The following is a 24,825-nucleotide window of genomic DNA, read 5'->3' as shown; positions in this document are numbered from 1 at the left end:
TATGCACAACTTTAGTGGCATAAAAAACTCAGAAAGAAGAGTCTGAAGAAGGAAAACCAAATATAGTTTATTAGGTCTTATCAAAGGGAGATCAACTGGGAAGAAGTGACAGCCACACCATGATATGACACGACAAACTGAGGAATTGCCTTCAAGTGGCACTAATTTTCAATCATACCACAATGATATTAACAAAACAAACTTTAAAAGCTAGTTCCAAATGTGCACACAAGCACTATTCATCTTAATCATCTCTCGGAGAGAATAATTAACTTTCAAAGCTTGGTTCTCTCCCTGATTCCAAAAGCAGACAGAGAAATAAAACAAGTACAGGCTGCTGCCAGATAGATATCCTCCTACATCATCTGAAATCACTGCTTTGTGGTTCCCAATGAGGGTGCAAATTTTTTAAAAAGAGCACATAATAACACCATTTATAAAAGCTTTTAGCATTTTGGGGAAAACAGTGATGGATCTGCATTTCAGTTGAGAATAAATTTGGCTCTTCTCTACTATGAATTTGATTCTCTAATAAGGCTAGATTGATTAGGCCAACACAGGCTCCACTTGCTCACATGTATAGGTTTCAGGTGGTTGGTTCTTTACTTTCTGCATCAGTTCTGACATCTCATGATATTTCACCTGAGCACATGGTCTTAGGTGGCCAATGTGACCTTGGTGGTTTTGAGCCAAGTGTGGAGCAAATTCCTAACATGGTCTAATTCTTTAGTGTGTCTCAGAAACAGGATTTACATGTTTCCCTATTAGATGCTCTTTATTTAGAACTGAACAGCTTTATGAATTTGACATCCAGGGACCTTCTCTTTTTGATTCATAATTTAATTAGAATAAAATGAATATACTGGATGTTTTCTTCTCCCTCCCCCTCCAACTTTCCTCTTCCTCTTTCTCCTCCAAGTCCACATCATCATCCGTCATCATCGTTATCATCATCAGATACTGATAACAGAGCAACTCTATGAAAGGACTGTGCCAAATATGAAGTTGTCCTAAATTAGCTTTGAAGGACCCACCAAGTCCTGATGGGGTGTGTTGGGGAGAGTGCCTGGACAGTTTAGTTGCTGTTTTTCATTAAACATGAGGGGAGTGGGCAACACCTGGACTCCCACTTTGTACAGCTCCCTTGCATATGTCATTTTGCTTTCTTCATGGTAATCTTGTCATTGTAGCTGGCATCATTTCCAACTCAGAAAGTTTCAGTATTTTGTTCCTGGCTACCCTGGTAGTATGTACCTCTGGTGTTTCTTCTGAGATTTCTTTTGGCCTCAAACTCAGTGTTCTTGTTCCATTCAATTGGAACTTTCTGCGTCCTATTATGTAGTAACAACTTGTACTAAGATGAAAATATACCAAGTTGTTAAGTAAGATAATGCCTTCTTCTGTAAACATTTAGACTATCAGGGGAAACAGGTAAAATAAACATCTAAAGCCATGTCATAAATGTAATGACAAATATATGTGTGGTGTAGAGAGCAAGATAAAGAAGGGCATGATTGATCCCACTGAAGACAGAAGGAGAGCATGGAGGTAAGGATAGGGGATGCACATTGCAGATGGCCTGTTCCCCTGTTCAAGAAACAGAAGTGTGATGAATTGAGTGGGTTGAGAGTACGTTTAAGTAACAAATACATATCGCAACAAATGCTCTTATGCTGACTCTTGGGGACTCAAATACGTATAAGCAAACTTTCCAGTTTTCATTCAGTTCAATGTGGAATATACAATTCATACCTCAGTAATCCAACAAATGGGACTGATGTGATAACTTTTGAAGAATTGATAAAGACACTAAGTGCAATAGACACTTGGAGACAAGAGATAGCTTTGTCCATAGTCGTCAAAAAAAGCATAAAAGAAGAAGCATTTTAGCTGAACCTGGGAGGAAAGATGAAGCTGGAAGGCAGGCATTCCAGAGACATGATGTCTATGTTCTAACCACCCTGGATTTAATTCTTATCTCAACTATTCTCTAGCTATATCAGCTATCCTCTTTAGGCCTCAGATTCTTCAGTTGTAAAATTGGGGAAATACTATCTATTTCAAGAGGTAATAAGAATTAAACGCACAGTGACCAACAGCACACCCTCATCCTCATGTAACTCCTCATACATAACAGAGCTCAGCGCTCCATTTTCACCTCTTCCTTCCTCACTTCCTAACTCACACTGCACCTGAGGAAGATATTTTGTAGGGCCACATTCCCTTTTGAAAGGATCTTGGATTATTCTAGGTTGTTTTTCAGTTTCATGTATTATGGGAGGGTCAGTTGAGACTTATTAGCAGATATATTGAGAAATTGACCAAGCAGTGTTTTGCCTACAGATAGATAAGTTGATTTTGCTGGTCAGATTCCTAAGAGAGCAATCTCAGAAGGAGATTGGCAGATGAGAATTTTGTTAGGGAGCAATTCACAATCAAAATGTAGTGGAAGGGAGTAGGATTGAGCAGAAGGAAAATCTGGATGCTGATGCAATTCCAACAAAGACTTCTGGAGGAATGGCCAGTCAGTTGTCCTGATGACAGCTGGGCCTTCACTCCCCTTCATTGATCAGTTACTCTATGTAGGTTGCCCCCAAGGAAGGAGGGGTGATGCTGCCCTTTGCAGCCAAGAGCAACAGGTATAGTAAGTCCTTCAGTCTTGAAGGAGGAATCTGAGGTGCTCCTATATCTGAGGCAAAGTAATTTTCTGTTTCTCTAAAGGATTATTTTATAGCAGGCTAGAATTCTTGTGTGGATTATGCCAAGGTGTAGAACTCTTTAAGCCAGAGGAATAAGAGCATTGTTTTAGTTTTCTTTTGCTGTGTAACAAATTACCACACATTTAGTGACTTAAAACAACACAAATTTACTTTCCTGTATTTCTGGAGGTCAGAAGGCTGCAATTGGTTTCAGTAGGCTAAGATCAAGGTCTCATCAGGGTTGCTTCCCCTGGAGAGACTAAGGGAAATCCATTTCCCTGCCTTTTCTAGCTTCGGTGGATAGCCTGCGCTCCTTGGCTTCTCATCCTTCTTCACATCACTCCACCTCTTCCATTGTCTCATCTCCTACTTTCTCCTCTGACCTGCCAATATAGACCATTATGATGAACCAATTCAGATAGCCCAGGATAATCTTCCCATCTCATTATCCTTAACATACTCACCTCTTTAAAGATCCTGAGGTGATATAAAGTTACTTCTCCAGGTTCTGGGAATTAGGATGTGTATATCTTTGGTGGCCATTATTCAGCCTTCCATAAATGTCGAAGTCAAAACTTATTGTGTTAAATACCTATTGGGAATATTTATCTAGTGTTGTAAAAAGGTCAGTTGGCATAGTGTGCCTCCTTTCACATCTAGATCACTGAGAATAGTTTGTTCTCCAGCAAACTTTTTTACATGTTCAAATAAAGTCCGAAAACTTTCTGTCTCTTTTCTGATAGAAGGAATCTAGCATAAGAGCACATTGAGAAAGCTTTGCTCATGAAGATCTAAAAATTAAGGAAAAGCTATAGAAACCATAGAAGAAAAATAAACCCCCCGGAAGTGCCACCTGACACAGAGGCAAGGAGAAAACCCCTTGTACCTCCCATCTTCCTGCCTGCCTATTTCCCATCAGTGTTTCCATATGCTCAAACTAGCTAGAAGTCATTTTCCCAGGGAGCCTAGGAATTGTGATTGGCATGGAGTCAGCCTTTATAATATGAAATAGAGGAAAATGTGGGAATTGGATATGAGAGAAAGATGTTCTGCACACAAACTGAATCTTACCAAAGCCAGAGCCAAAATTCTTGGCAAGTAAGTTTGTGCTGGTTATTCCTGTCTCATCTCTCCAGTTTTGCCCAGATATATAGCTGTTCTTTGGCATAAACAGTTTCCTCACTCCACAGGTTCCTTACAACATGAGTTATTAATGATGGCAATTTCCATTGTGTATGATTTCAAGATTGTTTTTCTAACCATGTCTGGGAATATATTAGCCATTTCCCTTCCTGCATCAGGAGGATATGGGAGCTGGAAGAAGTTGGGAGCTTGTTGAGTAATATTATATTCACCACTGATTGGCCTAGAGAGCAGAATTAGAAAATAGGATGCCTAACAGGAAAAAAAAATCCCTGGATTTTGATGAAATACTAATCATCTTGAGTATATTTTAGATTGTACCATGGTTCTTATTCTTAAATGCCTGACTCAGCCCTACTTCCATTGAGTCGGTGTTGTGCCTGGCCTCTGATCTAACCTATTATGTATCAGGTCCATGAGACACTCCTAATTGGGTTTTAATTTTATATTAAAATTAAAAATTCAGCAGCACACTGAGTTCAGTTCATTATAGACCTGAACAGAGATGCAAATGAAATAAGTTTCCCATTCCTGGCCATGTGAAAAACTCTTCCTCCTCCTCCTCTTCTACCTCCCCCTCCTATTCTACCTCCTCCTCTTCAACTTTTAAAAGTTCTAAAGGAACTTTTCAAGGACTGTACAGAGAACTCTCCACCCTGTCTTCCCCATTGCTGACATCTTGTAGAACTGCATGCAGTATAATATCAAAACTAGGAAATTGCGACAATGCACAGAGGAGCTGCTTCATTTCTTAAGTTAAAAAGAACTCCTTGGGACTAGGGATGGTAGTAGTTGGAAATGTAGTAGTAACCCTTATAATCCCATTTATTACACAGTGCTTTTTTACTTTTCAAAGCTCTTTTATTCTTTCCCACTAATGCAGGGATTCTATTAGCAAGTTTCTTTATTCAACCAAGGGGTTACTGACACTTCAGTCCTTTTTTTTTTTTTTTTTTAATCTAAAAGTCAAAGGCCTCATTTTAGGGAGCTGCTCTTCATTTGTTCTTATGGAAGGACACTGACATCAATTTGCCCCATCAAAAGATGACTCAGTCATCTTTGCCCTGAACTATTTATTAAGAGAAATTTCTTCTTTTCAGAGAAAGAAGAGACATAAACCTTTGCCCCTACAGAGCCATTCCCTTTGCTTTTATGTGCCCTCCATCACCCCTATGCCTTGTCCTCTTTGCCTAACTAATGTTTCTTTATCCTTGAAGATTAAATCTAGGTTTTACCCCTCTTGAATACTACCACCTTCTTTGTACTTCTCAAGCTGGGTTGGCTGCCTCTCCCATGTAATATCCACACTGACATGGCTCCTTGTTTATGCCCGTAACTTTTTTTATTCATCTATTTTCTGACCTGTATTCCTTTGTAGACTCTGAGTTCTTTAAAGACATGGATTAGAATTTTAAGTCTTTATTTCTATATCTAACACCTTTTTTAAGTGTATGAATAGATAGACTCATGAATAATTTTACACCAATCTGTAAAGGTAGAAAGTGCCCATAAAAACTGAATGAAAGTTATGAAAACAAATGAGTCTTAGCTATATCCCTGTAGTTTTCTGCAGATTTTGCAAAGTTTGAGAATACGGAACACATAATGATGACAGAGCTGGGGTTCATATGATCTTGACAAGGTAAACTGATGGAAAAAAAAGCATCAAAATTAAAGTTAATGGAGATTTTCTTATATATAGTATGAACTTCATGTTGAATGTGGTAGTTTTAAGAATCTGCAAATATTTCTACTCACCTTCAAAACTCCACCAATATAACAGTTTAAAGAATTTGTTAAACAAGAATTTGTCAAAAAAAACAAGTGGATCAACATAACCTGTGTAAGAGATAATGAACGTAAGTTTAGAAGCTAGAGAGCAGATAAGTGAGTGGAAAATTAAGTGGCAGACTCAAGAAAGCAGAACCCCAAGTGACTACATGGATATTGAGCCAATGAGAACTTCAGAATCCTAGAAGGACTCAGGTATTAAAGCTGTTGAGTATCTGAAGGCATAGACGTGGGGAAGGGCCAAAAACAGAGATTGGTTAGATAGAAGTCTAATAAGAATCAACCAGATCCCCTTATTCCCTCTTTGACCTGCCAACCATTCCCACCTTCATCAAATGGATATTTCTTCTTTGGAAAGATTGAACCAGAGAGTCTTTAGATATGGAGCATCAGACATGGATCATTGGGAGGGAGCAAAATACTATAGAGGACAGAGGTATTAGAAAGGTGAATTATGCATGTGTAACCCCATTTATTTCCTTTTTTACTCCCAGAACCAACCAATCAGGCTTCTAACCTGAAATTATATTAGGCAATTCTGGGGAAACTGACCTGGCCTAAGCATATACAGACAGTGATCTTATAGTTTAGGTATCTCCAAAGCAAACATTTCGCCATCTCATCTCTAGTCAGGAACAATCTCTAGTCAATGATCCTTACCCAGGCTCACAAAGCTTCCAGTTGACATTTTAGAGCCTCATTTTTAATTTGGGCTTTTAAGCAAAGATCATGAGACATCAAAGGATCATTAGAACAAAAAGAATCCAGAAAACTTTTTTAAAACAGAAAGAGAACACCCATAAGACAAAATCCAGAGAACATCCTTAAAACAGAAAGAATACAGAGAATCCAAAGATATTTCAGAAAATTGAAGAAAACTTCAAAATATCCATAATTAATATAGTTAAGGAGATTAGAGACATGAAATAAGAACAGGAAGCTATTTAGAAGAAACTTTTAGGAAAGAAAGAGCTTTTGAACACTTAAATGTATTAAATCATTCCTGGCATATTATGTTCACTTTTAGGGAGACGCCCATTATAACAGAGGCATTGCAAAGTAGAGGAAGCCCAAGGAAGTGAGAACCTGGATTTATTCATGCAATTACATATATTTGCACATGGCAAACATTTACCTTGTACTTCCACCAGTTAACCAAACACCATTCTAGGAACAAAGGAGCCAGAAATGAGTAAGAGGAGGCTCAGCCGTCAGGAGCTGGGATAAGATGAAGACAAGTAATATAAAAAAATAATAATACAGTAGTGAGTGGTGTGCAAAGAGTATGAAAGCACAAGGTTCCACAAACAATTCTCAGGTGGATAACTGAAGGATGTAAAACCAGAGGGGATATGCTTTACCTAAAGACAAGAAGACCAAGTAAAATGAGAGCTTGTTTTCTTCCTTCCCTTCCTGCTTTCCTGCTTCTGCTTCTTTTTCTTCTTCTTCTTCTTCCTCTTCTTCTTCCCCGCCTTTGTTTTTAGATATCTGAAGGCTGCTTTTTACAAAAAAGTAAAAAAGTCAGATCAAAACTCAAAATGTGAAATAAACTAAGCAGTTTGGCAAAGGCATATTAAACCCTTATTGAAGACTGACTTCTGCCTAGAAAGTGCACTTTTATATTTTGTGTGTCCTGATGATTCCCAAATGGGCCAATAGAGACTTGCTGTGTCTGCTGTAGTTCTCAACTGAGCAAAGCAGGCTAGTAAATTTTGATAATTTATTAGAAAATAAAACAAACATTGCTAGATTGTATTAAAGGATAGTTTCTTGGATTTATCTTTAGATACCAACACAGTTGTGGTATAAATAAGTAGAGAAATTATTGGAATGCACTGATTTCAGGCTCCTGGGTTAGAAGCCCATATACCATCCTCAGGCAAATCTGCAGGTATTCACCAGGCCTAGACTAAAGGGAACAGGGTATAAATTTGCCAGAAAATAACAATGGGAAGAACTTATTCTGTGACTATGTTAAAACAACCCCCAGAATTGGCCTTCAGTCATCCTGCATCTTCCAAATTTTTAGGCTTTCGTTGTGCAAAATGCAAATAATTGATACCAGGCTCTGAGTCAGCTTTCTGATCCTCACCCTCGTGGTTCAGATTTGATCTAATTATAGGAGCTACTCCTACATCTCCAGAGGCAGCGTGCTTGGGATTTCTTCTTGAATTATTAATAAAGAGGAAAGATAAATTTGCCTGTGTCAGTTATACAGGTTCAATTTTCCCCTGGCATATTTTTATTTGTGCCTAAAAGCACATTTTAATGGTTACTTACTTTTATTGTTTCCTAGTTTTTCCAGGAGTCTGGAGTATAGAATTATTAATTAGTACATATTTCACACAATCCTATCTATCATCACAGAACAACTCTCATCTCTAATTATTCCTTAAGCCTGGGAAAATCTCTGGTTTATAGATTGCATACATTGCTAAAAATGTATTTCCCCATACTCTTGGTCACTGAAATTAAGAAAATCTGGCACAAGACCCCTGACCATAATAATGCTCCCTTAAATTCAGTGTGCTCCAACAGGGATTCTTATGTTCTTTTCTTTGCTCCCTTCAACAGCAGCTACTTTCTATCCCCAAATAGAAAGGCCATTGCCCAAATCCAAAACCTAAGGGAACTTAGGACCATTCTACCTTGTCTGATATAGCCACTGAATTAATCAGTAAAGCCTCTTTTTTATACTTCCCAAATTTATGTCCCGTCCCCCCCCCCCCGCTTTTAATTTTCCATTCCCTATCCTCACCATTTCTCACCTGGACTCTTCAAAGCCATGCCTAAATTGCCTCCAGATTTCTATCAACTGCTCAGTCTTTCCATTACAACACAGGTGGCTAAATGACAAATATCACATATCCCTTAACAAACACTCAATGATTCTGAAAGTTTTGGGTTTAGAGCTTAAATTTCTGTGCAGAGAAGCTATAGGGTTACATTTTGTCCTTACTTATGTGACAATTCCAAATCCATGTATGCCTAGGATGTTCTACACTTTCTCATTGATCTTTTGTCAAAAACAGGTACCATTTTACAGAAAAAAAAAAAAACAGAAATAAGCAAATAGATTTTCTTTTTCCTGAGCCATGGAGATAGCTAAATTGAGCATGAAATTGCTATCATAAATTGTCCTGAAGAAGTTTTGTTCAGTTTCTGTTTGTATGTTAGTAACTGCAGGCAAACTTCTACTATGTGATTTTTCTGGTTGCATATATAAAATGCTTGCAATATTAAGATAATAATTAGGAACACATGTAGCATCTCAAGGAGAAAAAGGTAATCTGAGGATTAAAGAAAAATCTAGTTACATGATTTTAGGAGCCAGAAATCTTTATGTTGAAAAGGAAGTTAAGGTTAAATACCCTCAATTTATATTTCTGGTGATTATTTCCTTCATTTAAGTTGAAAATTAAAAGTTATTTTAGTGGAAGAGCTACAAAGGAATTAAACATATTTGTCAAATTCTCAGCAGACTCAAAAATGGTTAGATCACTTTTTCACTAGGATAAGAAAGGGATGACCACTTTGGTAGCCCCACTTCATCAGTTAGCAAACATTTGCCAGTTACCTACCATGTGCCCCACAAATAGTAAGAAAGTACTTACCGATCATTAATAGGATGCTGAGTGCCACAAAAGAAAAGTGTCTGTTGCATTCAAAGGAAGGACCTGTCATAGTTTGATGAGGTATTAAAGACAAGGTGGCAGAGGAGAACTTAGATGAAAACAGGTAGAAAAGATGTTCCAGGAGGAGGTAACAGCATGGATGGTGTTTTGGAGCTAGGAGACATTTTAACTGAGAGAATCCCTAAAACTAGTGTCTTGGAGAACCAAAAAGAAGATTAGACTAAGTGAGAATGTGGTTGAGAAGTTAAGTAGGTACATTCTGATCCTGGTCCTTAAGAATTGTAAGACAGTATTCAACTAGAATCTAGAGCTGGTTCTGGAATTACCATCTGCATCAGATAGTAGTAATGAAAATCCTTTAATACAGAAACATTATCATCATCATAAATTTAGGGTTTGAACTCAGAAGCATTCTACCTCTGAGTTATATCCCCATCCCTTTTTGTTCTATTTTTGAGATCAACTCTTACTAAATTGCTAGGCTGGCCTTGAACTTGCAATTCTTCTGCCTCAGCCTCCTTCATAGCTAAGATTACAGGTGTAATCTTAGCACCTGATTCGCTTTTTTTTTTTTTTTTTTGTACCAGGGATTGAACCAGAAGCATTCAACCACAAAGCCATATCCCCAGCCCTTTTTAATGGTTTATTTAGAGACAGGGTCTCCCTGAGTTGCTTAGAGCCTCACTAAGTTTCTGAAGCTAGCTTTGAACTCAAGAGCCTCCTGTCTCAGCCTCCCAAGCCACTGGGATTACAGGCATGTACCACTGCAACTGACCCTGAATTACATTTTAATCATTACATTGCTGGTGTCTAGCCTGTGATTGTAATGGTTGATGCCCAAGAAATATTTTCTCATTGAACAGGCCTATGTGTGCAGTAGAGTTCTCTCATGGCTATTTCTATAATCAAATCTCAAAGTTATACTAGGTCTGAGTGTTACTATACCTATTTTATCATGGAAAAACCAGAGTTCAGAGTGACACACTGAGAGCTCCAGATGGAAGAGGCAAGAGGAGCCAGGTTCTATCACCCTGAGTCCACTATACTGAGGAGGACTAAGAGACAGAGTGGTGTCAACTTTTTACTTTTATCAGACTAAGATTTTTGATCTTTTAAAACAGCCAATTACATTTCTCTATTATGAATGTTTTGAACTCATACAAAAGAAGAGAGAGATGTACAAAGAATGTTATCCAGATTCAATAACAGAAAAATTTTGCCAATTTGTTTCATATATCCTTCAAAATATTTTCTTTGCTGATATATTTTAAAGTAAATCCCAACATAATGTCTACTCATTCCTACAATATGCAGAAAGAAGAAAGAAAAGAAAGATAATATTTTATTATAATAATACTAAAATGGTATTATCACACCCAACAGATTAAATAACACTTCTTGTTATCATCTAATGCCAGTTGTTAGTGACTTTTTTAAATGGTGGGGGTTTTCCCCCTTTTTAATCAGTACTTAAACAAGAATTATACCTTACATTTAGTTGTTATGCCTTTTAAATATAGAAGTTACATTTTAACAACAAAAAGTTTAGAAAGATACTCAATGAAGAAAAATGCATGGTCTATTAAAATATGTAAGTTTAAAATTCTGGTCAGCTTTCAATTTTGACTTTATTATTCTCTGCTGCATCATGACCCTACTCTCTGCAAGCACTGCTGGGAATCCCTATCCTAAACTGTTCCAGAGACTCACAAGTGTTAGAATCAAGGGTTGTTGCTAGTTCTCCTGAGTGTCTGTCTCCCCTCAACACTAAGTAAGTGTTGAGTCTGTGCTATTGGACCAAGTGCTGTGTGATGTATAGCCAGTCAGCTCCAACCATGCATGACTTCCTTGAAACATGGTTTCCAATGGATTTCAGATCTTAAGCACAGAATAACACTAATGACATTTAGAGAAGTTTTTATTTGGGGAGTATTTTGGGAAGACTGAATAAGGTTTATTCATTTTGATCTCACAAATCCATCTATAGAATTCACTATAGACATGAGTCAATAGTTGTTTCGGAAATTGACTGTTAAATGATCACTTATGGTGACCAAGTCAGTCAGACCTGTACATGTCAGGAACAAAAGAAAAAACAGCAGTCACTTGTAGAGGAAAGTGTGGAATCAATGCAGTGACCAAAAGCCTGGATTAGGCTAGAACTGCTGTGCGAGCTTGGAAAACTTGGCCAGCTTCTTTGAGTCTTCATTTTTTCTTAGTGTCCTTCCCAAAATGTCTTTACTTTTCTAGGAATAGTTGTTTACCCTCCCAGATAATATGTGTATGTAAGGCTCAAGACACTATGAAAGGACAAATCCAATAGGAATGTCATGGAACCAAGACAGGTATTTGTACTCCTCAAGTCAACCCAGGGGTCTGCCACTCTGCCTACTTCTAAACCAGAACTGCTTTATCTCCTTTATCTACTCTGTTCTATTTTTAGGCAAGAATATTACCCTTTTCATTGGCCAAAATCTAACTGATTGTTATTGCAAAACAAAGGAAGCTTGAACAATATTATTTTAGCTTCTCGCTCCATGGTTTTTATACAAAAGATCCAGCAATGATTTGACATTTTCTTATCTGGTTGGACATAGTTTTAAGCACTATGCCTTAAATTGAAGGCACAGCTCTGTCTTCCTTCTGAGGCACCTTGAACTTTGAATCACACCAATTAAAAGAAAGCCTGTACATCCCTCTCTGAGCCTTTCAGCCAACCTGCCAGAAAACTCCGTAGAGAGAATCTCCATTAGCAGGAAGGCCCTAATTATATCTGAAGTTTCCATTTCCCCCAAAAGAGTTTCACATTTACTCTCTCATACGCAGTGTCCTATGTGGCTCAATTTACACAGCTAAGACAGAAATTCAAATTCCATAGCTTCTGAGATAAATTTCAGATACTGAGGAAGTGCTCTCCTAGTTAGGTTGGGGTTTCTTAAAATGTCTATGTTGGCATGAATTATTTTTATCCTCACTTTATTAATACTGTACTATTTAGGTTTCCAACATTTTTATATCCTTCTTAATTTGATTCTCACAACAACCTTGTGATGTAAGCAGGAGATTTTTATAATCTCTGTTTTTATAGCAAAGGATTATAAAGTTTTAACAGATCTTCATGGGTATTTTTCTTCTTTTCCATTTATTGAATACTTAGTCTTTTCCTAGCATGGCACTGTGTTGTATGCAGATGCTATCACATTTACTTTTCAATCTGATTAGGCAATGGTGCTTTTCTGTCTTACCGATAAGAAAACCATGTCCTCTATAGGTTGAATAACTTGTGAAAAATCTACCTGTGAATCAGTGGTACATTTGCAGTTTAAATACAGATCAAATTTATCTCAGAACTTATAAAAAAAATCAGACTTACTCCCAGTTGCTCCAAGAAACAGGCTTTGCCAAGTTCTGGAAGTTTCTGTGCTGATTCCATTTTACAATAATTCTGGTAATTAACCTGCCTTTATGAATCCATAAAACAAAGCTTGCTTTTAGCCAAATTGAAATTTTATGTATATAATTTTTGGAGTCAATATACATATCATATGTAATAACCAGTTGGGGATTCAGACTATTGTTTTCCTGTAAAACTTATTTTCTCACATTAAAGAATTCTAGAGTGTTTGGCTGAAATCTCTTTAAAGATTCTGCAGCCAAGCTGAAAAAATTGGTCTAGTCAAAATAAATGATCTCAATTTTATTTGCAAATGGCAGGTGGTAGGGAAGAGTGGAGAATAAAGCAAAGATGTAAACTTAATTCAGTGTGTTATTGAAATATATTTTAAAGGGTTGCTTTATTTAGTAGTGGGTCTGACAAACTATGGGATCAATTTTCTTTCCCTAAAGTCTCCATTAGCTCATCAATTCAACAAACATTCATCTTCACCCTCGTGGTGTCTGTGAGCTCTTTTTAAAAATTTTTTTTCTTAATGCTCAATATCAAAGAAGTATCAAATATGTCTATGTTCTCTTTTGTAGTACAGTAAATAGCAGACTCTGGGGTATGGAATTTCTGGTTGAACTTGGATTCTGGTGAATTTAGTTTGTAATCCGTCTCCATCTCTAACACACACATACACACATTTGAACTGAAAGTAAACCAACAACATTTGTAGATCTTTATTGTAGAAAACTCCGTCTCTCCCTCAGCTCAGAATCAGGTTGGCAACCTGAAAGATGAGATAGGCTGGAGGTTGAAGCACAAAGTCAGCAAAATTCTTAGGCAGAAAAACCAGTCTAGGGAGATCTACTGAAGAGCCTTCCAATGGCTAGAGGTCAGTTCTCTTGACAGCAGGAGGGTTTTCCTACACACACCTGGGAGGGAAACCAGCCTTCTAAGTAGTTCATAAACACAGCACCCTTGCAATCTTTGCTACCTGAGAAGCACCCAGGGTAGGAAAGCTCTCCGGGTATCACTGAAGCCTAATACAAGTATGGCTGGGACCCTCCTGTGCTTACCTGGCTCCAAAATCCCAGAACAACTAAGACAAGAAGGGGTAGTGAAATGGTAACCATTATTTTTCTGAGCTCCAACTAAATAAAATTATTTTTATATCATCATATGATAGAATTTTGACAAAGTATTGCTTCCTGGACTTGAGGTATGGCTAGTGTTCTATGGTTGATCCTCTTATGTGTGGCTATTTGGATGGAGTGTTTAGTGAAGAAAGCAGCTATCTGTTTGTAATTTTATAACTTAAAACATTTGTGATCATCATATTACATTGATTTAGGTCTAACCTCTTCCTCTTTCTACAAAAATGCATTTTGGCTTGTGAAATCAGAATAAGTATTATATTTACTCTCTCTAAAAATAATGCTATGGTGCTTTTAAAAATCAATACTGCTTATAATAATGAAAATAAATACAGTAGGTTAGATATTCACAACAACATTATGTATGATTTCCCCATTTTCACAAATTAGAAAACTGTACCATTGATTTTTCCAACATCTCTCAAATCCAGGTCTTAAATCCAGAATTTGATTTCAGGGTGCTGCTTTGAAACTCTGTTTTCTTTTTTCATACTGTAAGTAACCTAATGGTTTTTTCACAAGGACTTAAACTGCCCTAATTTGTTCACTATAACAAAACCTAGCTGTATTGGCCTTTCCCCATCAAAGAAGAGCTTACTAATAGCCTGTTACTCTCTAGAAACACTTAATGTTCCTCTCAGGGAGCAGGTATTGAAATGGCATATGCTGTTTTTATATTCACAATAAGCAAACAGAAAATTAAAAGCAGTTATGCACCAGCCTTGAGCCCCTTGAGGTAAAGACCTGTCCAATAAATTTGGTATCCTAGCATTTAGCATTGTAACTGGCATATAATATACCTTGAAGAAATGTTGCAAATAAATGAAAGAAGGATGTTTCCCCCCAAAGAAATGGAAGCATTTACAATTGCATTTATAGTGGAAGCATTTTACAGTACCTCATCCCTGGAGCAGCAATCAGAATTCTGTGCTAAGAATAGAAGTAAACTGTCACCACTTCATCCTTCCTATACATCTCTCTTGGGTCCTGCTGACAAAGAAAACCCTATCCAGGTAAATGATATTATGACCTCAATAACAGCATGCCATTGACATTTATCCCAGCCCTACTAGAAGGTGCTCCAAAGCTCAAACTCTATTAGCTTATACTCCACCAAGAGTTTCTAGTTCAGATCTGTTGGTTCAGGTATGCAGCAGGGGGGTCTCTTCAGACTGGTTTTCCTGCAGTGTGGAAATAGATAGCTCAGCAGGAAAGCCTTCTTTGTCACTTGGATGTGTGGAACCCTGAGAAGAGCACAGTGCTTTTGATAAAGCTCCACCCATGTTCATAAGATCAAATAGGAAGAGGGTGCTATCATTGGCCTTAGTGATACTAAGGACCAGATATGAAGTCCCCACAGGAATTAACATTTTGAAATGCTTTATATCAAAACCCATTTGGATTCTGACAACCAGACTAAGAGTAAATCTCCCAGTTTAGAGATGAACAAACTGAGGCTCAGTAACTTCTTAAGGCCTTATTGGTAATAAATGACAGAACTGATACTAACAGCTGGCCTCTTAGCCTATAACACTAACCCTATTTCCTCTGCTCACTGCTTTCTCTGGTAACTGACAGTTGTGAGACAACTGGATGAGATCAGGACCGTGGAGGGAACACTCCCCACTAGTCATGTGGGGGAGGCCCATGACCAGGCTTAGTCTCATCCACTGAATTTATTGTTTCCCTCTCTCAAAATCAGGTAGGCCAACTGAGTCTTGAAGATGTGAGCAAGTGGGCATCTTGAATCAATGCAAGTGAATCCTACTGCATTAAACAACCCCAGCCTTCTCACTGGAGACAATGCCTCCTTTTTTGTGTGAATCATAGGATGAACTTGTATTCTGAGTCTTCTTTGTCCTCTTTCTTTTCCATATTTTTTGTTGGTGCGTTATACTTGTACATAATGTTGGGATGTGTTGTCACATGTCACATATGAATACACACAAACAATATGACAATATTATTTGGCCAATATTATTCCCCAGTATTTCCCCTTTTCTTATCCTCCTCCCTCCCTAAGTCTTTTTCCTCTACTGTCTTCCTTCAATTTTCCCCCAACCATCTTATATTTTCCCCCAACCATCTTACATTTTCTTTTTCCTCTCTAGCTTCCACAAACAAAAGAAAGCATCTGACCCTTGACCTGAATTTGGTTCATTTTACTTAAAATAATGTTCTCAAATTCCATCCATTATCCTGCCAATGACATAATTTCATTTTTCTTTATGGCTTAATAAAACTCCATTGTGTATATAGACCATATTTTCTTTATCCATTCATCTGTGATGAACATCTAGCCTGGTTCCACAGTTTGGTGATTGTGAATCGTGCTGCTATAAACATGGGTATGCATGTATCACTATAGTATGATGACTTTAATTCTTTAAGGGTAAATATCAAGATGTGGTATAGCTGGGTCATATAGTGGATTCATGCCTAGCCTTTTGAGGAAACTCCATGCTGATTTCCATAGTGATCATACCAATTTATAATCCCAACAAAAATGTAAAAGTGTCCCTTTTTCTCCACATCCTCCTCTTGTTCACTTTTGACAAATTGCTAAGGAAAAAAGTGTGTAGCAGAGCCCCTCTCACTGTGCAATGTTTGGTGTTCCCACTCTTATCATAAGGCGGCCAGCACCTCCCCAGGGTAATTTTTCCTGTTCAGGAAGAGATAAGCCGCCTGAGTATGAAATGTTAGTAAAGAAATAAAAGACAGAGTCAATGGGATAGGTTTTAAAGTAGAGCACCTGATAGATTCTTCCAGTCCTGGTAGGAGCTGGAACAGAACAATTAAAAAATGGCTCTGGTAGTTTATTTAAGGGGTTACATCAAAGGCAGGGATAAGGTTTCAGGGTCAGAGTCTTGCTTTATGATGTCTTGCAGTCAACAGGTTGATTGGCATCTTAGCAGGCTTCACCCATCTCAGAGAGGCTGTGTGGCTATAGCAGGTCACCCCATTTCTAGTGCTGTGTGGGACCTGGTAGAGCTGAATAGGACTCACATGTATCTGGGCTATTGCCACTGTAAGTTACCAAATACCAAGTTTTCCTATTCGATGGGCTTCCATGCCAGTTTGGTCGACTTATAGTCCATGGACGGCTCTTGATACACTCTTACATTTCTCCATCCTTGTGTCCACTAGTAGCTCAAAGTCTTGAGATAATCCTAATGGATGAGGCAATTGATGTGACAGAAAACAGACAGCTTTGGAATTGGGCATGATCTTTTCAGGGCTCCAAGTCACTGTGGATTTGTGGATGATCCTGGGAGTCTTTTTAGTGGTTACTCAGCAGGTGAGAAGTTCTGTCCTGGGGCCAAGTTTCTCAGATATATCCACCTGTGACTTGTTCCTCCTTGATGTGTGGTAGAGACATCAAATCATAATAGATAGGGAGAGACTATACCAGAGCACTGTAGGAATGGACACCATTTCCCATTTCACTTGGTAACATTATATGACTTTTGCAAGTGACGAACAAGAAGAGCAAATTACATGGGAAAATTACAAAAGGAAAAGAAAGTCATTACCAAGAGCCAACCTTTCACATTTGTGAGCTCTCATAAACTTCCCAGCATATCTGGAGATAGGTATTATTATGATTCCCGTTTTACTTATGAGAAAATTGAGCCCAGGATGGTTAAGAACTTTCACAAGGATGTATAGCAAATTAGTGGAGGACCAGAATTTTGACCCAGTCCACATAACCCAAATCTCACATGCTTTCTACTACTGTTGCCCATCATGCCCAAATTAAAAAAAAAAGTTTAAAATACCCCAAATAATATATCTAGGTAGGGGTAATCAAATTTAGTACTTAAGAATGTAGAGAGCGAAGGAAGGAAAGAAAAAAAGGGGAAAGAAAAAGAAATGAAATGTGGCTTATATATAAAGGGGGAGGGAACAAATTAGCTGGAGGTAATGTTCCTAAAAATATTTGCCTAGAAGTTTGATTTTCAGTGCTTTGATTCTGTTACAGAGGAAAACCCAAGAAATAAATAACTTGTAATGTAAAAAAACATTCACCTAACATCTACTACATGCAAAGCCAGACAGAGCAGGTATTGCCTCTTTAATGTTGTTCTCCACCTCAGCATTATCGTACTTAACTTCCTTGCCAGTGTTCCATTCTGGAAGCAAGTTCTTTAAGGTTCTGTCTTGTTCATAACTATACGCAAAGTGCCTACTAGAGTCCTACGCACACATAATGTAGAATGCTGAAGATGAATGAGGCATCTCAGATTGGGGGAACTGAAATCAATGAGGCATCTCAACTCTGAGGAGCTGTAGGGTGCTGTAGAGAAGACCAGCATGCACATAATTAATAGAGTAGATGAAGAGAAGAGAAAAATGTCAGGAGGGAGAGGTAGAGACACAGGGATGTCTTACACTGTAAAGAATGTGACATTGTAAAGTAATAGAAACAAAATGGATCCACAGGTATTCAAGGTTGAATCCCAGCTCTGAGTCCCATTGTGCTGTGTTACCTAGTGGCTCTGTGACTTTGATGAAGTTTGTTAACCTCTCTGAACCTGTTTCCTTTATCTCTAAAATAATATGCCTATCTTGGAACTTTGTTAGGAATAATATTTAAAACATATGTGGTATAGATCCTAGCCTGTTGAGGTGCTTAGTAAACATGAATTCCTCTTTATATCCTAATTTGAATGTTCTCATAAAGTTTGTAATTGAGAAAGAGTATTAGGAATTCAGTTGAAAAATATTCCAAGGGGGAGATTATAGATAGGGAAGAAACATTTTGGAAAGGGAAAGAGGATGGCTATTGAATGATGTGGTAGGTTCTTGTATTTTGACTAGTTAAAAATGTAATTTTCAGTATTATTATTTCACAATGTATATAACTAAAATCTCTTGTTTATTTCTAGAGCACTTCAAATGCAAACTTGTTAATCTCTGAGAAATTAGAGACAAACAACTCCCCACCTGAAAACATATACCATTTGTATTTGTAAACCTAGATCCGATTTTGCTCTGATGACAATACCTCAGTTTTGGTTTTCAAAAAGGAGCACAGAGAGGGATAAATACCTTTGAACTCAAGATTTATGTTCAAGATAATCATCAAAATGGAGAAGTAAAGAATAGGATGAATTGCACATTCAGCAAATGCAATAAATCATTTCTTGTGGGGAATTTAAACACTCCAGAATATACAAGTCCAGCCAAACATTCCAAAAGCATTGCAGGAAATATTTTGGGTATCTAATTAGCCATGCAGGTTAGGAAAATACAACTTATTATTAAGCCAAGTATTTTCTGTGGTATTGCTTGTCTTAATTATAAGAACCTTAAAAAAAACCTTACAAGAACCTGGCAAAGAGCTGGCTGTATTTATACATTAAATATCAAAGAAATGTATCCAATGTGTGATCTGACTAAGATGAGAAGAGTAGAGACTGCCTGGAGAACAGTAAAAATAACAAAGGGGTTAGAAAGTTGCATTTGCATTTTCATTCTAGAAAAAGTTTGTACTAGAGGATATGCACGTTGTCTTTCTTCATTATAAAACATAACATTGAAAGTGGGCAATTTCAATACTTGCAGGCATTTTTATAATGGAGTTTTTTATCTAATGATTTTGTTCATTCCCTCATTCCTCATTCACTCATTCAGAAAATGTGTATTGAGCACCTATTATTAAATGCCTCTTGCATGTCAGATACTATGTTAGGCACAGTGAATTCCATAGAGAGTAAAATAGGGCATCTACCTAAGAGAGCTCAGTCTAATGGGAAGATAGGCAACTGCTCAAATAGCTGCAGGTTGGTATGATAAATGTAATAAAGTAGCACCCTGATCAAATGGAGTAGGTAAGTAGCACTGAATAAAATGCTTAGGCAGACAGATGGACGAATTTCATGATTTTATCATTGATTGTAAATTCATCAGGTTTGTAGAGGAGAAAGTCCAATGTCTTCAGAGGGAGATTTAGTGGTACCTGGGATGATAGGTGATATTTATCAAATAGCATTGTTGAGCATGGATCAGAGGAAGCTAAAAATTCATGCTGTGTGTCTCAGACAAGATCATGCTCTTCTCTGGGAAATGCTAAGAAAGACCGAATGGGTTCTGTGCACACATAAATGTGCATACATACACTGAGATCCCTGTTTATGAAGCAAAAAACTGGATAGGCCTAGTATCTAATGACATGGGAATTGTTAAATTAGTCTAAACTAGGGATTATAATTAAAGATATTTTTTAAAGTGATACTTATATATTTGATAGAAGATAGAAAAAAGATCCATGTTACACTGTTTTAAAAATGGGAGAAAAATCTCAGCACAACATGTAGACATGGTCTCAAGGCATGACATATGTGTGCACATATAAGCATATACCCACAAACATATCTAACATAAAACCACGCATGTCCATTTAGGGTGAGGTATGGGGAAGTACAACAGTGAGAAAGAAGGTAAGGAAAGGCAGAAGGCATAAGAGGATTTTTCAGTTTTCATTCTGTATTTTCTTATGTAGTTCAAACTTTTTAACATACATAGATTTAATTTTGTAACATAAAGAAATGACATAAGGCCCATGAAGCTCTGAACATAGTCTGACATGTGGCCAGCAATAAATGTTAATTGCCTGTTTTAGTGTAGCAAGAGAATATGGCTTGCTCAAAATGATTTAAAGCTGCAAATAGTATCATATCAATGGAGATAAATAAATGTTTTTTCTTGCTAGTAAAATGGAATAAAATAAATTGTCTTAATTTATGGGGAGTAAAGCCTATGTTAAATAGGTGTTCTGCTTTTTAACCATTTAGGACCTAATTTTTCAGAGCCAAGTTTTAACAGGAAACCATCCAAATTTAGATAAGCCAGACATTGTTTAAGCACCAGAAATTACCAGCCAACTCTTATGGCTTATCTTTAGAGCACTAACTTTTAAACATAATTAACGTTTGGAGCTTATTATCCTGTTGTCTATTGTCAGAAACTAATCAGGTTTTTTAGGAAAGCCCACCCTGTAATAACCAATAAATATTCAGTAAGTTGAAATTTAATTTAATTTTATGGGACTTCTTAATAAGGAACTTGAAACACTCTCTAAATAGACCCTCTTTTATTATATTCATTTAGTGATCCTTATTGTCATGAAAAGTTGTGAATAAATTGAACTGAACATCAATTTGGTTTTTGAAGTGTACTGAAGACCTCTATAAAAATTCTTCATCATGAGCATCTTTGTAATTAAAATAATATTTTATTTTTTGAATTAACATTTTCACATTTGTCTGTGGGTAATTTAAGCCTCTCACCTACTGGTTTTTCTTTTCTCTCTCTCTCTCTCTCTCTCTCTCTCTCTCTCTCTCTCTCTCTCTCTCTCTCTCTTACTAGGAATTGAATTAAGGGATGTTTTACCACTGAGCTATATCCAAGCCTTTCTTATATTTTGTTTAAAAAGAGGATCTAGCTCAGTTACTTAGGGCATCACTAAGCTGGCCTTAAACTTGTGATCCTCCTGAGTCAGCCTCCTGAGCCTGGGAATACAGGCAGGTGCCACCATGCCCATTTTTACCTACTGGTCTTTCTTAAAGCAAGGCACTCCTCTGCTAAGGCCATGATAGAAAAATGTTTAGGTTGTGATCAAGAATATTGAAACTTCAAAAACTTTATTTTTACATGATAATTTTGTTAATAAGTATCTTAAAACTTTTTTGTGCTATCTTTCTTATTAGATTAAAATGGCAAATTTTTCCTATGAGTAGCATGATACAATACCTATTATTTCCTTGATTTGGGGAACATATGTACTTTTATCAAGTTCAAATATTTCTAAAATATGTTTTATATAACAATGTTTTCTATCCCTATTTTAATATCTCTCTCCTAATTTAATTATATTGCACATCTTAAAATTGATGAAGTTTGGTAATGTGTGCAAAGTAGGGACAGTTGCAGTATGATAACTAGTGATCAGCTTTTAGTAGCCCTCCTCAGAAATAAACTTAGTCAAACTAAATGACATTTTTTTATTCAGTCATCCAAATAGTGATCCTCTTGTCTATCATGCTAAGGGCAACTGGAGACTCAACACCTCATAGTGTTGGAAATTCCTTTGGCTTGTTTTCTGTTTTTCTCTTTCATAAAATAAATTTCAAACTTTGAAATAAATAGACTGACATGCAGTTGTAAGAAATATTATAAGGAGGTCCCATATACCCTTTACTTAGTGTTTTTCAATAATAACATTTTTCAAAACTTAGCACTACATTATAATCAGGATATTGACATTGAAACAACTCATCAGTATTATACAGATTTTTTCACTTTTACTTTGTGTGTGTGTGTGTGTGTGTGTGTGTGTGTGTGTAGAGTTCTATGTAATTTAATCACATCTGCAGGTAACTATATATACCACTTCAGCTAAGATAGAGAACATCTCTATTACCAGGAGGATGTCATTTGCCTGTTTATGACCACCCTCCCATCCTGCCCCCCATCCTTCCATTCCTGCTCTCTTTCCTGTGGACTTTGTACAAGCTGGGGTTGGATGGCAGAGTGTTTTCTTGGTGACTTTTGTGAAGTAACTGATTTCTTCTTCTCTTGTGAGAGCTTGTGAAGAAAAAATAATAGTTAGCAATAGTTAACTCTTCTGGAGTTAAGCATCTCCCTGTTGCTTGGGAAAGGAACCAGTGATGGGATGAGTAGCTGCCTTGGTTATACAGTAATTCATTCCCTCTCAGTGTCTCTTTCTCTCTTTCTCTCTCTAAAGGAACAGAACCAAATTTACCATCTTTGTTTCCATTCCCAGATTACGCTCGATTTGAGGCCAAAATCCATGACCTACGGGAGCAGATGATGAACCACAGCATGAGCTCCGGGTCTGGGTCCCTGCGAACCAATCAGAAACGCTCCCTCTATGTCAGGTAGGCAATGGGGCATTTCTTACTCTGGTCTGCACTGTGTAAGCAATCCAGCTTGGGGAAACAAAGGCACCACCTTATAACAAGGAAGCATGTGTTCTAGTTAGACCACACTCATGGCCACACTACTGAAATACCCTACATTTAAGAATAAATTTCTGAAATGTTATTAGGTTAAATGACTTAAAGGTCACTGCTTGTATCAAGTTATTCTTTTAAAATATTATGATACAGGGTAAAGTTGCTAGCATAGTTTGCAAAAGAATAAGAAACATTTGTCGAATACATCTTGAGTCTATGGACCAAAGTCCAGGATATTTGCTCACCATCAGTCTGAAAAGAAAATATGCCTAATCATTTCCTGCTTTGCTTGATGTTGATTTTGTTTGTATTGATTTGAAATCAGTATTATTCTAAAGAGTTATATGGGGTTTTTTTCTAAAAGTTTTAATGGAAATACTATTCTGTGGCATCTCATCCCCAACTGTGTCTCAGGCCTTAAAAGGTCATTGCTCCTGACCTGCAAAACTCATTAATTTACCAGAAAAAAAATTAATCACATTCAAAATTCCTTCCTTTCCTTCACCTCTTGAGTGAGATCCTGATGCTTAACTATACCATGCTCCTCTTGCTGGCACAAGCTTCTTGTAATACTCACAAACTTCATCAGTGTTGACTGGACTTTTAAAAGTAATATAGGTGCCAGCAGCCAGAAGGGGAGAAGTAATAACTATGTAATGGTCAAAAAAAAAAATCTATGTACTGTATGGAGAAGCCACACCCACACCCTTTATATTCTCTATTCTCTCCCACCCCCATGTAGCCCAGAATTTAATCTGATGCTCACCTGAGGTCATGTCCTCTTCACCTGAACTCTTACTTTCCCCTCCTGGCAGGAGGTTTGTGTTATAGATATTAAACAATGTACTTGAATTAAACTTGTCCTTGGTTCCACTTGGCTGTAAAGTTGTCTTTCCTGTATATTAGGTAGGCACACCAGGAGTAAGAGGGGAGTGGACTTCCTGAAGGTGGCAGGTTCTCTAGGGCCATGAATTGCCAACCACTCTAACAAGCATAGAGTTCCTTATTATTGGAAGTTTTAGTATCTCAGGAGCCCCGAGATTAAAACAACAAACAAACAATAAAACAGATTGTTAACCTTCCAGATTTAGTCAACTGCATTTCAGAAGACAATTTTGATGCATTTCACTGTAATATATAGAGACACTGTTGAGAACCACTCTAGAATTTGTCTTGCAGTAACATCACAAATATGATGAAAAATTAAACCCATTTGTGGATATTTCTATTTCCATTTTCCTTACTTGTTGCTGGTCTTCATGATACAAAATTTTTTTAATCTTGGAGTAGTAAACAGGGAAAAGCCAGTTGCGTTAATAGGATAGAGATAAATAAGGTAATGCTATTGAAATGGCTTTATAGGATGAATCTGGAAGGAAAATTACTGAATGTTGGTATCTTATTTAAAAATTGAATGTTTAGAATATTGTTAATGTTCTAGAGGAAATTTGATTAAAATATACTGGCAATAGGTTTTTAATCAAGCTATGGAAGATTGGCAAACATAAATGAAGGGCTATGGTATTATGTTAAATGAATGCATTTATTTGAAAATGGTATTAATTAGACTCAAATATTTATGCTTAAATGACAAATAAAAATATAACCATCAACCAGGGTGGTAGTGTGTGTGTGTGTGTGTGTGTGTGTGTGTGTGTGTGTGTGTGTGTAATCCCAGTGACTAGAGAGGCTGAAGCAGAAGGATCACAAGTTCAAAGCCAGCCTCAGCAACTTAGCAAAGCCCTAAGCAATTTAGTGAGACCCTGTATCAAAATAAAAAAATAAAATAAGATCTGGAGATGTGGCTCAGTGGTTGAGCAGCCCTGGGTTCAATCCCTAGTACCAAAAATTATATATATTGGGCTGGGGTGGTGGCTCAGTGGTAGAGTGCTTGCCTAACATGTGCAAGGCCCTGGGTTCAATCCTTAGCACCACATAAAAATAAATAAATAAAATAAAGGTATTGCGTCCAACTAAAAAATAAATTAAAAAATATATAAATATATAGATAGATATAGATACACACATGCATTACATATG

General features: G+C 37.1%; 1 protein-coding gene across 26 annotated transcripts in view; it reads left to right on the top strand.

Moving 5' to 3' along the window:
• The window catches only part of Dlg2 (discs large MAGUK scaffold protein 2), a 1,969,681-nt gene that overhangs the window by 1,793,243 nt on the left and 151,613 nt on the right, over positions 1-24,825 (top strand). For all 26 annotated transcript variants that reach the window (XM_021725176.3, XM_078046781.1, XM_040285028.2 and 23 more), the window contains one exon: positions 22,593-22,707. In XM_021725176.3, coding sequence (XP_021580851.2) covers positions 22,593-22,707 — 115 coding nt within the window. The remainder of the gene's footprint in view (positions 1-22,592; positions 22,708-24,825) is intronic.

This window comes from Ictidomys tridecemlineatus, chromosome 4 (assembly GCF_052094955.1).
Source record: "Ictidomys tridecemlineatus isolate mIctTri1 chromosome 4, mIctTri1.hap1, whole genome shotgun sequence".
Taxonomy (NCBI): domain Eukaryota; kingdom Metazoa; phylum Chordata; class Mammalia; order Rodentia; family Sciuridae; genus Ictidomys; species Ictidomys tridecemlineatus.
The sequence above is the reverse complement of the archived record's forward strand: the minus strand, read 5'-3'. Positions and strand labels throughout refer to the sequence as shown.